At 45.0% G+C, this 13318-nt stretch overlaps 1 protein-coding gene and 1 long non-coding RNA gene across 7 annotated transcripts in view; one reads left to right on the top strand and one right to left on the bottom strand.

Annotated features, from left to right (window-relative positions):
- LOC146492111 (uncharacterized) overlaps positions 1–13318 on the top strand; it is a 379576-nt gene that overhangs the window by 76313 nt on the left and 289945 nt on the right. The window lies entirely within an intron of this gene.
- Positions 1–13318, bottom strand: part of raph1b (Ras association (RalGDS/AF-6) and pleckstrin homology domains 1b) — a 41802-nt gene that overhangs the window by 8120 nt on the left and 20364 nt on the right. For 3 of the 6 annotated variants that reach the window (XM_085151835.1, XM_085151833.1, XM_085151834.1), the window contains 11 exons: positions 10812–10931; positions 10398–10503; positions 10111–10305; positions 8586–9010; positions 8004–8090; positions 7510–7584; positions 3713–3790; positions 1714–1873; positions 1400–1521; positions 1013–1078; positions 772–915 (listed from right to left, as the gene is read on the bottom strand). In XM_085151835.1, the coding sequence (XP_085007961.1) occupies positions 772–915; positions 1013–1078; positions 1400–1521; positions 1714–1873; positions 3713–3790; positions 7510–7584; positions 8004–8090; positions 8586–9010; positions 10111–10305; positions 10398–10503; positions 10812–10931 (1578 nt within the window). The remainder of the gene's footprint in view (positions 1–771; positions 916–1012; positions 1079–1399; positions 1522–1713; positions 1874–3712; positions 3791–7509; positions 7585–8003; positions 8091–8585; positions 9011–10110; positions 10306–10397; positions 10504–10811; positions 10932–13318) is intronic. The other 3 variants (XM_085151836.1, XM_085151837.1, XM_085151838.1) reach the window with 3 other exon arrangements.

Below are 13318 nucleotides of genomic sequence, written 5' to 3'. Positions count from 1 at the left end.
GCGGCGGAGAAGCACCCGATAAGACATCGTGAACGCTTCCTGGCCATCCGGTGAAACTGCTGGGAAGACAACGTTGGAGAAATGTGAACATTTTATTTGTACTGTATAATCTGCAGATTCTGACAGAAATCTGCAACTATCCTTTGAAGCACCGCTCCTCTAAAACAGCAATAAGGATCATTATTAGGTTATTTACATTATTATGTAAATAACAAAATTACTTAAAGCAAAAATTGGGAAACGTAAAGTCCGAAGTCTTTATATTAAGGGCCATCAGTCAAACAATACTGTTCGGTCTGGGTCTAAACAGAGCGCGTTGTGTGTGACGTCTTCTTTTGCGCATGCGGGCCTCTTTGAGCGTTCACACTAGAGCGCGTTTGCTGTTGCATTTTATTTGTAGTGTGAACAAGCAGGCAAAAAAAATTGGATTTGATCAAAAAATCGGAATTGAGCATTAAGACCTGCAGTGTGAACGTAGCCAAAGCTGGGGCTGAAATGTACTATGGGACTTATAAATGTCTCCATGGTGCCACTGTGAACTGCAAGTGTTAAAAATTGAAAATTACTTGGGAGGATGGTGGTGCTAAAAAGGGAGCATGTGCACACAAACGCCACGCACACAACTGCTGTTCTTCAAAGTGATCAAAACCAAACAGGAAATGCCACAAATCATGTGTGGATCTGCTTCTCATAACCCTAAATGCCACATTTCTGTTCCTAATCTTCATTTCTGCGTCCGAGTAGCATGATCGTACACCAGCCGTCACTGACCTTGGCTTTGCCTTTGGGGACATAGTAGATCCCCGAAGCCCTGAGGAGGAAGTAACGCTTCTTCCATGACTTTTTCCCATCTTCTTTGAGCCACAAGATGCCCTCGATCTCTGGCACAGACACTGAGCCACCACAGAAACATTCCTGAAGTATTGCACAAAAACCCATTAAATAATTAACGCTCCAGATTAGCAGGAATGATACAAACGTCTGCGGTTTGCTTTATAAAACACCATCTTACCTCTAATAAAGCCTCTTTGTTCCTGTCGGCCATTTCTGATGTCTCCTTCCGCCCCAGCAAATAGTTCTGGAAGCAGTTGAGTAAAACAGTGAAGTCAATGGAGGGATGGGAGGGGGAGAAAGTCTCACCTTATCCTATGTGTAAATAAATTATTCACTTTCACTTGCTTTGACCTACTTCTGACACTCCTACACAAACACACTGTTATTCACTCTCTGGCTCTATGCAGGCACTCAGCATGCATAAACAATGCTTCTGCGCGTATAACATACACAGTCGGCATTTGCACACCGAACGCAGAGCAGTTAAAAGAGAGGATGTTATCTGCCCCTCAGTCTGTTGAACACGCCACCATACGTGTGTAGCTTTAACGTAATGGGCGGTCACCTGAGGGTTCTTGAAGAGGGCGTATTTCTCAATGCGCTCTATGAACATGAGCTTGTTGTGGCTGTCCCGGGTCCAGTTTAGCAGATTCTCCACCAGGTTCTCGTGGTCCTCAAAAATACGCTCTGAGAAAAAGGAGGAGCGAGAACAGGTAATGAAGAACAGGTGAGAACAGGTTTCTTTTGCTGCCGTGACTATTACATATTACTTTGTGTATTATGCTGCGAGAACCCCTGAACTTCGACCCTATGCTACCAGCGTAGATTGAAGCAAAACCATAAACAATGTTTATTCAACTTAGGCGATTGCTCCCTTACCCATCTGCAGCTCAGTGATGGTTTCCACCAGAGACCAGTCAGGGCTGTATCCACAGTGGGACTTATCCAGCAGGCTGTCTAGCACCTGCCTGACTGTCTGCCGCTCGTCTACCATCATGGTCTTTGAGCTCTCGTCGGACATGTGGACCCTGATCACCAGCTGAGGAAGGCCAAGAGGGAAACGTTAAAACATGATATCAATATGTAAGATTTATCGTCATGCATGCGTTAGATCGGGGGGGGGGGGGGGGGGGGGGGGGGTCAAACATAAGGCTTGGGGGCCAGAATTAGAACAGCAAATACTCCAATAAGGCCCAGCTTTGGAAAATGTGGAGGGAACGGTATCCCTCAGCCTCCTAGTAGATGCTAAGAATTTGGAAGTCTTAGGTGATCTTCAGGAAATTTGACCTTTAACCTTCATGTCAAGGTCACTGGAACTCTTCTGAGATTTTTTAAATGGTAAACAGGATGATTCCTATACGGCGCTCTTCTACTCTCCCGGAGCACTCAAAGATCTTTATACAACATGCCTCATTCAATCATTCACACTACCATTCTTAAAAGCTTGTAAGTGCTTACTATCCAACATTCACACACATTCATACTCCAGTGGATACATCGGTTAGTATCTTGCCCAAGGATATTTGGCATGCAGACTGGAGCAGATTAAATCGCCAACCTACTGATCAGTAGACCCACCCCACATTTTGTATTTTAGTAGATACACCTATGGTATCAATGTGAAAATCCTGGGAGTAATCTTACTCAATTTATTGTGTTCAAAGATTTTCAGAAAACTTAACCTCTGACCTCTAGATTGAGGTCACTGAAATTCTAACTTGCACGAGATTTTTAGTATTTTTTTGTGTAAAAGCTGAACATTTTCCAATTTGTAGCTTCAGTTTAGTGAAAGAATGACATCTTATGTGTTCATGAGGATCATGACCATGTCCCACATATGGCCACCAAACATGACTACGAATATGGCTGTAGTTTGGGCATCTTTAAGCAACCAGAACACGAAAGCTTAAACTAATCTGAATGCGACACACTCGCACACGTGCCAAATCCTGGATCACACAATCGCAGCCTCGATGTGTGAAACCAAATAAAGCCCCGGATTCCTTGACCCTCCTGCATGTCACCTCCCACTGCGACCCCGACGTCCAATCGCGTGCCAGTACGGATGATTGAAGTGAAGCGCAGACCAATGAGAACGCAGGGACAGCGATGAGTCTCAGACATGGGGGGAGTCTGACCTACATTTCTCACAGGAGACCCTCCCCTCCCCCCCCACCACCACTCAGAGGGAAAAAAGTTAAATTAAATCTAACATCTAAATCCTTTAAGATCCATTTCTTATCCAGATGAAGTCAAACTGCTTCGGTGAAATTCGCCGACAACAGGGCACGAATAATTTAGCACATCAAAGCTCTCCTGTGTTAGCTGAGATCTTTTTTCTTCTCGTGTCCTGTCTGTACCAGTACCCTTTATCTAGCCATACTCTAGCCCAGTTCGCTGTAACACTATTGGGCTTCAACCATTCATTGCATGCAAAAAAAGACACTATTCTGTTAAATGGCATTGGTCTCATTCAAAGAGACGGTTCATTCACCGGCCTGGGGGGGGGGGAAAAAAAACAAAAGGCCTGCCTGTGTGAGGAGTCCCGTATCGACCTCGCAGTGGAAGCAAACTGTCAGTGCGGCAAGGCGCTCCTGTTGTTCAGCTGATACGCGGGATAAATAACATGTCTTATGTGGATCTGCGTTATTTTTCTGAAGCCCATCTCGGCTTCCTTGCTCCCTCCTCCAGCAGACGCACACACATAATCAAACACTGCAATGACCTATTTTCTGCATGCTTCACTGCCTCGCTGTGAATGAAGTTCACAAAGAAATGCGGCGTGCACAAAATATGACAAGACGGCAATTATTAGAAGTCAGAAGGACTTCATATCCCTGCACTTTCTAAGAGTCAGCGAGTTAAGAGGTGGTCCTACCTTTTTGACTTGTGCCTCCTTGATTTTCTCCAGGGCGACTCGGATCTTCTCCGCCTTCAGTTTGGCAGCTTGCTCCTCCTAGATGAACACACAGGTGTGTGTTAATACAGCACGCACATAAAAAATGCCTTTTGATTTTATAGCCTCATCCTCGTCATACATCCGTCACTCCTTTGGCAGGAATAACACATGCAGCTATGCACAACTTCATGAAAAAAAGCATCTGGAATGATGGCGCCTTGTGTCACGGGCAGAAATCTAAATTTCCCCCATGCTCCAGCTACGTACCTGCCCCCTCCAACAAGATGCCATCACCTCCATTCCTACAGGTTGTGTAAGCTTCCACGTGTGTTTTATTACTTGAGCGTGATTGTTCAATTAGACAAATAGACGCAATTATGATAAAAGACGCCGTGGCGGCATTGGCTCTTCAAAAATGGTGCTCCGCTTGCTGTTTATGGTTTCATGTCGGATTCATGTGGAGCTGCGGCGGTTTCTTTTGATCATGCTATACAGCAGAAGGGGAGACAATAGTAGAAGATCCCCCAAGGGTGAGAGGCTGCAGACGAATGTAGAATCAGCTCAAAGAGCATCCATGCAGCTAACTTAAAGATGCGAACCCCCCCCAAAAAATGCTCAAAATGGGAAATATCCAGATGTGTCCGTAACTTCATTTAAAAATATGACAAAAGCGGTTTCTTCTATTCAAATGAACAAAAATCTGTTTGCCACCTTTCACACCAAGATTAAAAAACAAAAAGTTATTCCAGCGTGATTCCCACTCGATCAAAGTCCGCCTTGCATCCACGTCTGCCGTCACCCAGAGATGACAGCGGTCGAGCTAGCTGAGACGGTGCTGAGCGAGGACTTTAGTGATGGCATGGGTTCACTGACACGCAGACATGTGTGGCCAAGACGAGCACAATTTGACTAAAACGCCAAGTGAGACAGTAGGGAGGAAAATGCCCCTCCCCCTTCCTGCTTCCTCCCCTCTCCATCACTCGTTTCCTCTCTTTACAGCAGATGCAGGGGTTTGGGAGCGTACCCAATCGAGGGGAGCATAATCCCCACAAAAAAAGGTACCAGGAGGAAGGGCCGCCCAACCAGCAAACTCCGTTTAAAAGACCCTGAACCCTTTAGCCAATCGGGACGAGGCGGGGGAAGACCATGACCGACTATGGCCCTGAAGCTAACTCACAGAGACAAGGACGGAGAGTGGGTGAATGAGAAGCTGAGGTGCTGAATATTTGAAGTCATGTGTACACACGAGCATGTGTGTTCAAAGAGAGAGGGTGAGGGGTATTAACAAGTGCTCCCCAAGCCTCTTATCTCAAGAAGCCCCTGCCCGCTCCTTGACCCAGACTACCTTTTCCACATGACTGACTCTAGGGCACACACACATTAAAGCTTTAAAACCAAGAGTGTGTTTGGCCAACACATACTGGCAGGCTTTTACCCACCCCAATGTGTGTGCGTATAAGACTGAGTAAGAGCAACAGTGATCAAGAGGTCACGCGAGTTGTACAGATTACAGTCGGGAGTCAATTTGAGTCGCACTGTGGGTTCAGCCCCAGAAATGTCAGCGTGGACAACCCACCCCCCCCTCGGCGCTCCTCGCGCTCTCATCTATTATTCCCTCTCTACATGACACATACTCCCTGCTTTTTATTAGACATTAGACCGACTCCGATTCGACAGGCGTTTTTCCCTTCCACTTTCACAGTGAGCCACACCAGAGCCAATTTTTAAAAAAAGCTCTTCTGCCTAGTCTGTAAAAAAAAAAAAAAGAAAAAAGAAAAAATCTTGGCAGCCACTTCCTTTGATGTCTTTCCACTCTCTCCCGCCTCGCTTGTTCCCAAGCATCCCGTGCTCATTCAGTATTCTGATTCGCGAGCGAGGAGAGGGAGAAAACTTGTGAGTCCAGGCGATCGCGGCTCGCCTTCTTCTGTTCTCTGGTGGAAAGTGTAACACTAACACATAAACCCCCTCACAGCCTGTAAAGATGCAGGCTATCACTCCTCTCCCCTTAAAAAAACAACAACATAATATACAGCTGAGTGCTCTGTTTACAGCAACAGGCACCAATGTTTTGAACCACTGAATCAATCCAAAAGATTTGGTGACTATGTCCGTGTAGCATCTCAGTTATCCTGGTATTCTAAGGAGCTTGGAAAGAAAAGCGACTGGTGGATGTCCCTAGTGGGACATGTCCTTGTCTATGGCACAACATAGAAGAGCCACCTCGAGAGGACAAGACTCAGCTGTACGTCTGCATCTAAAGGACTCTTTCAAGGATCCCAATGTCCACATTTTGGACAGAGAAGACAGATGGAAGAGGAGCGAAAGAAGCCATCTATGTCCAATGTGGGGATGGCTTACAGCACCAACTGTCTAACACCTAAAATTAAGGACGGCTTAACGCCCACTCATATCTTGCGTCAGTTGATCGCAACAGGTCACATGATAGGGTGAGGCAAGGTCCACCCAAAACCTCTGCTGATAATAACCCTTTTTCACACCTTAGCTCATGTGACGATGCACACGATCATCAAGAAACTTAAAGAAGTCCAGTCGCTTTTCTTTCCCAGCTTCTTAGATAAGGTGACTGCAATTGAGGGCAGATGAGCTGACAGTGTCGCTGCCGGCACCCATTATATTCAAATAATAAAGGACATCACTGAAAGGGCTCACAATGTACTGCCAACAGCCACTAATAGAGATCTCTGTGTGGGAAAATGCACTGTAAACTTTCAGTTTCTAAAGACACACACTGTAACATTCTCTTCTAGTCAATCAGCATTATAGAATTTAAGGATTTAATATCCAACCAACTTGGAATCAGCTGATTTATACTTTGCTATGCATTGTGTATTAAAGGTGGGATAACTCACAAGCAATGAGCTCCAAACTACAAATATGCACACATATGCTCAGCATAAATTTTGCAAAGAAGCCAAAGGCAGTGGCCAAAGCATCTACTCAGAGGTTAAAAGAGGTGATGGGAGCATCAGACACGACTTGGATTATAGAGACATTTGAATAACAAAACTAAGCTGGAGTACAACTTAGATTTGTTTTTTCAGTTAAACACAAATTCCACTTTTGGCTAGCACGTAGGGTTATTATCTCAACTATGGGTGAATCAAGTAATGGTTTAGTCTCTATAATGCAAGCTCCATCTGCTGAAGACTGTGACATGTGACCAAAACCCACAGAGAAATCTATCAAGTAGACTTTGTTCGCATTTGTTTTGCCTCTTGTGTAGCCAGTTTTTCTAAAGCACAGATGAACCTTTCAAAATAAGAGAAAGGCAACAAATCATGCCATTTAAAGCCCTGCAAGCACACACTGGTTTCTGTTTCAGACTTCTAAACAACTCAAAATATTAAAAGTAATGATTTAATACTGCGTAATAAATGCTAATACATTAATAAATTTTCCCCTTGTAAGCTTTTATTGCTCAGAGAAGACTGAGTGCAAATCAAAAGCCAGCAACATGAAGTTAGAAAGAAGGATCGAACAAAATGAAGGCCCACAGACAAAACACCACATGTGGAAGCATGTTTGAAAAAATAAATCTGTTTATGTGAAAGTAAAGCACGAGGAGAAATCCATTCTGAAATACTCGCCAGATATATGATCCATGATTATTCGATTTTTACTCTGCAAACCTCTGTTCTATAATCACTCTCAGCATGGACAAAGACGAGCAGAGCAGAAGACAGGAGCAATGCACACGGATACAAACACGAATGCACAGGAGAGGAATGAAAGCAAAAAGTGTATGAGGAAGTCACCTTGGTCAGGAGGTGAGAAGGCTTTCCAGCTATGCTTTTCAGAATGAGCGAGGTTTCTTGGTCCAGATAGGAGTGCTTGGGTGGAGGAGAAGATGGGGGGAGGATAAGAGCAGAAGAAGAGACAAAATATAGAGAAGTCAGTGCCAGGTGATTCTGTGAAGCTTATTAATCACAAGTGTTTTGATCTGTTTTTGTACAGAGAAGCGTGGAAGCGAGAGAAGGTTTCATTAATGCGCAGCAGCGATGGTTGTCATTAGATACAGCTGTTGGAAAAGAGGCAATGATTATGAGAGAGAAAAGCGTGAATACACGGTATATTCTCTGAAACCTAGACTCCACAGCTACGCTATCACACCACACACACACATCAAACACACACACGACAGCTCAATTGTAAAAATTCTGTTGCACCTAACGTCCATTAACCTTGAAACAATTAACTGTGCACACCAACTGGAGAAATTGCTCAATCATTCACAAACACACACACTTACGGTGGCCCGATCCACTTCACCCTCTCGCGAGGTGAAGTCAAGCTGCCGCCTGGCCGGCTTACTGTTGGCTCGTCGTAGCGTGACATGCTGGAAAAGTCGGGTGGGTGCAGGCAGGTGGGGTGTGTGCGTGTGTGAGGACAGAGGCCGTGGATATAAGAAAGGATGCAAACACAGACAGTGTAAACACATGCAGGCGAAAACAGGGGGGACGTGCGAGAGACTGTCATGGCCGTCCGACCACGGCATTGCTTTTGTTAGTGAACATTTGTTAGGTGTTGACATTGTAATCCGAGTCACACTTGAGATTGCAATGCATTCACCGATAGCATCGAATGCACGATACAGAGGATGCATTGTGCATTTACTTTGGATAGACTTCAGGCATGCAGTTCCTTCCAATCAGTATGTGTGTATAAACATGCTTGGCTTCGTTAAGGTCTATGCTTAGTACTTTCTCACTTCTCCTGACTTACAAACTGAACTGACCGCAGTCCTTGTGTACATTACACTTACCGTCACATCTGGAAAGACTCATTTAAACCGTCTGATACGTCTATGTGTGTGTTTCAGTGTGGCTCGTACCTCTGTATTGGTTTGGTTTTGTCCTTGTGAGATCGGGCTGCCCTGGCTCTCCACCTCTCCTCCTGTCACTTTATCCGTATCCAGGGAGTCCATGCTCGAAGCTGAGGCACATGCCGAGTTCACACTAGACCGCTGGGATGGTGCGTCCTGCTCGGTGACAGCACCGACCGAACCAGTCCTCCGATGCTGCCCTCCGCCGCCGGACGATCCGGACGAGGGCCGCCGGATGGTGCTGGAGGAAAATGAGGACGAGGAGGAGGAAGAGGAGGACGTCTGACGTGCCGCTTCATCCATGCTCAGGGAGGCCTTCTCTAGCTGAGAGGTGATGTCATCTAGGGAGATGTTAGAGGCCGCGGGGCGAGCAGTGGCGCTGCCACCTCGTACCGTGTTGGCCGGTGATGCTCGAGTACTGCTGCTTGCACTTCCTGTTGGGGCGGGTTTCAATTTGACAGTGAAATTAATATTCGATTGAATTAAATATTGACACAAGAAGAAAGATCTCAACAAAACTGACTGTTTTCTATAAAGCTTCACCTTTTCTCTCTCTGTTATAACTTTGCAGGTGTTTATTTCTCTCAACCCCAGTTTTACACTTTTCTTTCATCCCACAAAGACTTCCTTCTTTTTGATGCACAGCAGTGTTTCCTAACCACAGGGGGTATATTTGTGTTGCAGCTAGGGGGGACATGGAAAGATTACCAATGGTATCACTTTCAAAATCCTAAACATGAAAAAATGGTTGATATAGGCAGCCTAAAATGTGGATAAGTAATTGAACTTGTTTGCTAAATGCAGTATGTATATGGAATACAAATACAGCTGCTGAATAAACAGCAAAAACTACAAGCTAGCCAAGAGCATGAATAAAAAGGTGGAAACCAGCAGTGTAGAGCAGGGGTGTCAATATAAGGCCAGGGGAACAGAATTCCCCTCCCAAAGACTCCAATCTGGCCCGCTCGATGGCTTTTGAAGATTTCAGACTTTAGTTTTACAGCTTATACTGCCCTACTTTTTCTTACATTATGATATTTCAGAGATTTTAAATGTGTAGTTAAAGAAAGGGGAGTTCCACAGGTCCAGCGTACCTAAAATCAAAGTGGGCTGCATTGTATATATTCCTCCTGATTGCTATTTATTCCTGCTGTCTTACTATTTATATTTTATTCCTGCACAGTTGGTGTGGAGAACCCATAATATGATTGTACATGGACAATGACAATAAAGGGTTATGGTTGATGGTTCAATGGTTCTGTTATGGTTCAATAACAGATGAAACATTCCCGATCAAGTTTAAAATGAGGTTAAATGAAGATGAGGTGGAAGTGATGGAAGGGCTCTTGAGCTCATCTGACTGGGCTGCAAGCTGGAAGCCACTGCTGTACAACAATCTCAGACATCATGCCTTACAATTGACTACTATCTGAAAGGATACCAAATGATAACAGTCTCACTTCTTCATAATGAGTATCAAATTGTTTAGGAACTGCACTTTTTGTTTTAAAAGCCCATAAATCAGCAGGACTACCTCCGCTGCTTCCTCCTCCACTGGTGCCTGTGTGCTTGGTGCTAGCACTGCGCCCTCCAGCTGCCCTCTGCTGGCCTTTGCTCTGGCTGCGAGAAGTTGAGTTTGGTTTGGAAATGGTATTCAACTCCTGCTCGATGGAGCACAGGTCAGCCATCAGGGCATCCAGGTCCACTGTGTCCCCTTGGTTCAGCGCCTCTGCAAGGAGCAAAGCAGGAGTTATTGCCAAAGAGAGGGTTATACTAATAAGTGCATCTCTGTTCTGTTGTTATACTGAAGTGAGGTCTTACCATTTATGTTATACATTGAGAAGCGGTAGGAAAAGTTGGCCATGTTCGTCTCCTGCCTGAGAGGAGGTTTCTGCAGTGCTTTCTGCGGCCTGCCATCATCCAGACTCTGCAATGTGCGCACACACACGAAACTCATAAGATTCACATTTGCAAAACACACATTCACACTCTGACACTACAGTCAAAGCGCATCGTAACAACCTCGTCTGCCTGCCAGACTCCTCAGTTACCCAGAAACCTGCACAAATACTATGTGGTGGTGGTGGGAGTGGAGTTGCTAGGATACAGTAAAGGGAGACAGGATTAGCAGTGTTAAGGTTGCTATGGATACAGCCCCATCCTTTCTCGGTGCTCTGTCTACGTCTGTGTAACAAACCACCCCCTTAGTGTGTGTGAGTGTATTTGTGTTTTAACCTGTGTGAGCTTGTCCAGCTCTCCCAGCCAGGCTCCAAACATCTTGTCCAGGTCCTGGTCCTCCTTGTCACTGTCTTCCTCTGCTCCATGGTCCAACTCATCATCAGATACCTGGTCCATCTACACACACACACACACACACACACACACACACGCACACACACACACAAATGCAAAAGAAACAGAAAGGGAAAAAAATAAGAGACAATTTCACACCCACATAGCAGGAATTATCTAAATGAGGAAAGAGGGGGGAAAAAACAAAACAAAACGCGAAAACAACTTAATCTCATGCCAACCTCACTGCCTGTTACCATGACAACAGTTCGCAGACCCCTAGCGGGCACCTTGTGTTGTGCGATCACCCTGTGGTGTCTTGTGTGCTGTGCATCACTGACACGCCCAGCACCTCTACTACCAGCTCAAGAGCCAACACAGAGGGAGGAGCAGAGCATCTTCCTCATGTCTGCAGAAAAAAAACACTCTTTTCTTTGGAGACCCACAGATCACTGTTGAATTAAGATATTAATCAGACCACAGGGAGCAATAGCATGTGCTGTTAAAGGCCGGTGGATAATAGGATGGAAAGCATAGCTGGCTCGCTGAGGATGCCCAGCTGTTTTTAGTCAAAGGTGATGGCAGAGCTCCCTCTAGTGGGTTAAATGGAAAGTGGCGCAACACCAGCATGCATCTGTTTGCCTGGCCGACTCGAGTCCCATATATCTAACAATTAAACAGAATCAGAATAAAATCAGGAGCAAATCTGACGCTCTAGAGTCAAAGCTAAATTGTCTAACCCAATCCTTTTCATACACACAAGGACGCCACAGTAGACAAAACACTGAATGAATGATATGAAGGAGGCAAACATAACAGAAAATGGCTCCAACTGACAACGCAAAACAATCTGCAGCCTTGATGCGTGCCTACATTCATCCTCATTTCCTTCTCTTTCTAATGCGATGGTCTCCGGTCCATGTGAAAAAAATTTGTTCACCCAAATGCCGATGTGCACCGAGGAAGATCGTTCACTAATCTGGTGACAGACCTGTCAAGTGGAAGCAAAGTACGGTTGAGCACAGGAGGAGGTGGTCATGGCTCTGATACCCGGTCAGATGCCAGAAGAAGTGCAGAAACACATTTTCTTACTGCACACTATCAGCTTGGCACACACAAAGAAAAATATTACACCACTGTATATTCAACACTGGATATTAAACAAACGAAAGCAGAACGCTCAACCTGTTTTTCCCTTGGTGTGCACTCCTGTCTTGGCTCCGGAGCCCCCAAAACAGGCCAGTCAGATGGAATATTCCCGAGTAATCCCATTGATGTTTTCAGAGGGTGTCATTCCATGTTATCCCAGCTATGTGGTGTCAGTCACTAGAGGGGACTGTACCAAACTGGGATTAACCCCGCTGATGACCCCTGTTCTTTTGATCTAGCAAAACGTCTGCTTGTATGTGTGAGTATTTGTGTGCCGTTGCCTTTATGGCTAAAATGAACACTTGGTGATCTGAAAGCTATGCTTTGTTGTTAGAATGTGATGAAGGTCGTAGCAAACCAGATAAAAGATGAAAAGCTAAGCAGCTGAGGGGTGCTTATTTCAGACAAATTCCAGCATGCTTATTACTAGAAATCACTGTATGTGGTGCATGTAGAAGACGTACCCTGAAGCTGGTGCTACAAGCTTGTATTACAGACCAAAGCTTGTCACAGAGTGTTTATTATACTTTTGATGATGGATAGCTTCCTTCTTCCGGCACTCTCATTAAAACACATGAGAAACATGAACTTGTCATCTTGTGGAGGAAAGAATGGAGTCAATGAGTATGTAAACAAAAACAACCCAGTGTGTATATGTGCGCTTAAAATTACATCCATGCACTCGTGAACGTGTGTGGCAGTCAGAACAGGAAATAGCCAGGATGTGCAAAATTCCTAATTGCCCACATGACTTGTTTCCTTGCAGAAAGCTCCAGCTGTCGTCCAGCTTATCCATACCACTTATAGTGGCGGTAGTGGCGGGGGTGGCACTTGTACACTTGTAGGAATGGGGGGGAAGAAACTTGAGTGAGATCCAGACATCACCACCCTTATGCCCACACATGTTACATCGTAACACAATTTGAATCGTTTGTCTCCTTGGCTACCATGAAATGTGGCTCCATATGGGGACTCTTCAGTCACAGCCATGATTTTGTAAAATCAGGTGAGTATCTCGAGCTATGGCATCAAGACGAGCGCAAGAGGAAATGACTAAAAATCAAATGAGCCTGCACTGCCATTATTCCCTGAGGTTATTCCATATGTAAATACACATACAGGAAATGAGTCGCACTGCAGGACACTTAACAGCTGTGTGTAAACGGCCTGGAGTCCTTTATAAGGGTCTCTTCCACACACATAGACTTGTGGTCAGGTCAAAAAACAAGTACAAATATATATAGATATGCTGTAGGTGTGTACTCAGTCCAGATGCAGAAAGAGTAAAAATAGAGGGAAAA

The sequence above is a fragment of the Neolamprologus multifasciatus genome, chromosome 23, assembly GCF_963576455.1.
Source record: "Neolamprologus multifasciatus chromosome 23, fNeoMul1.2, whole genome shotgun sequence".
NCBI lineage: Eukaryota > Metazoa > Chordata > Actinopteri > Cichliformes > Cichlidae > Neolamprologus > Neolamprologus multifasciatus.
Note: the sequence above shows the minus strand (reverse complement) of the source record. Positions and strands in the feature narration are given on the sequence as shown.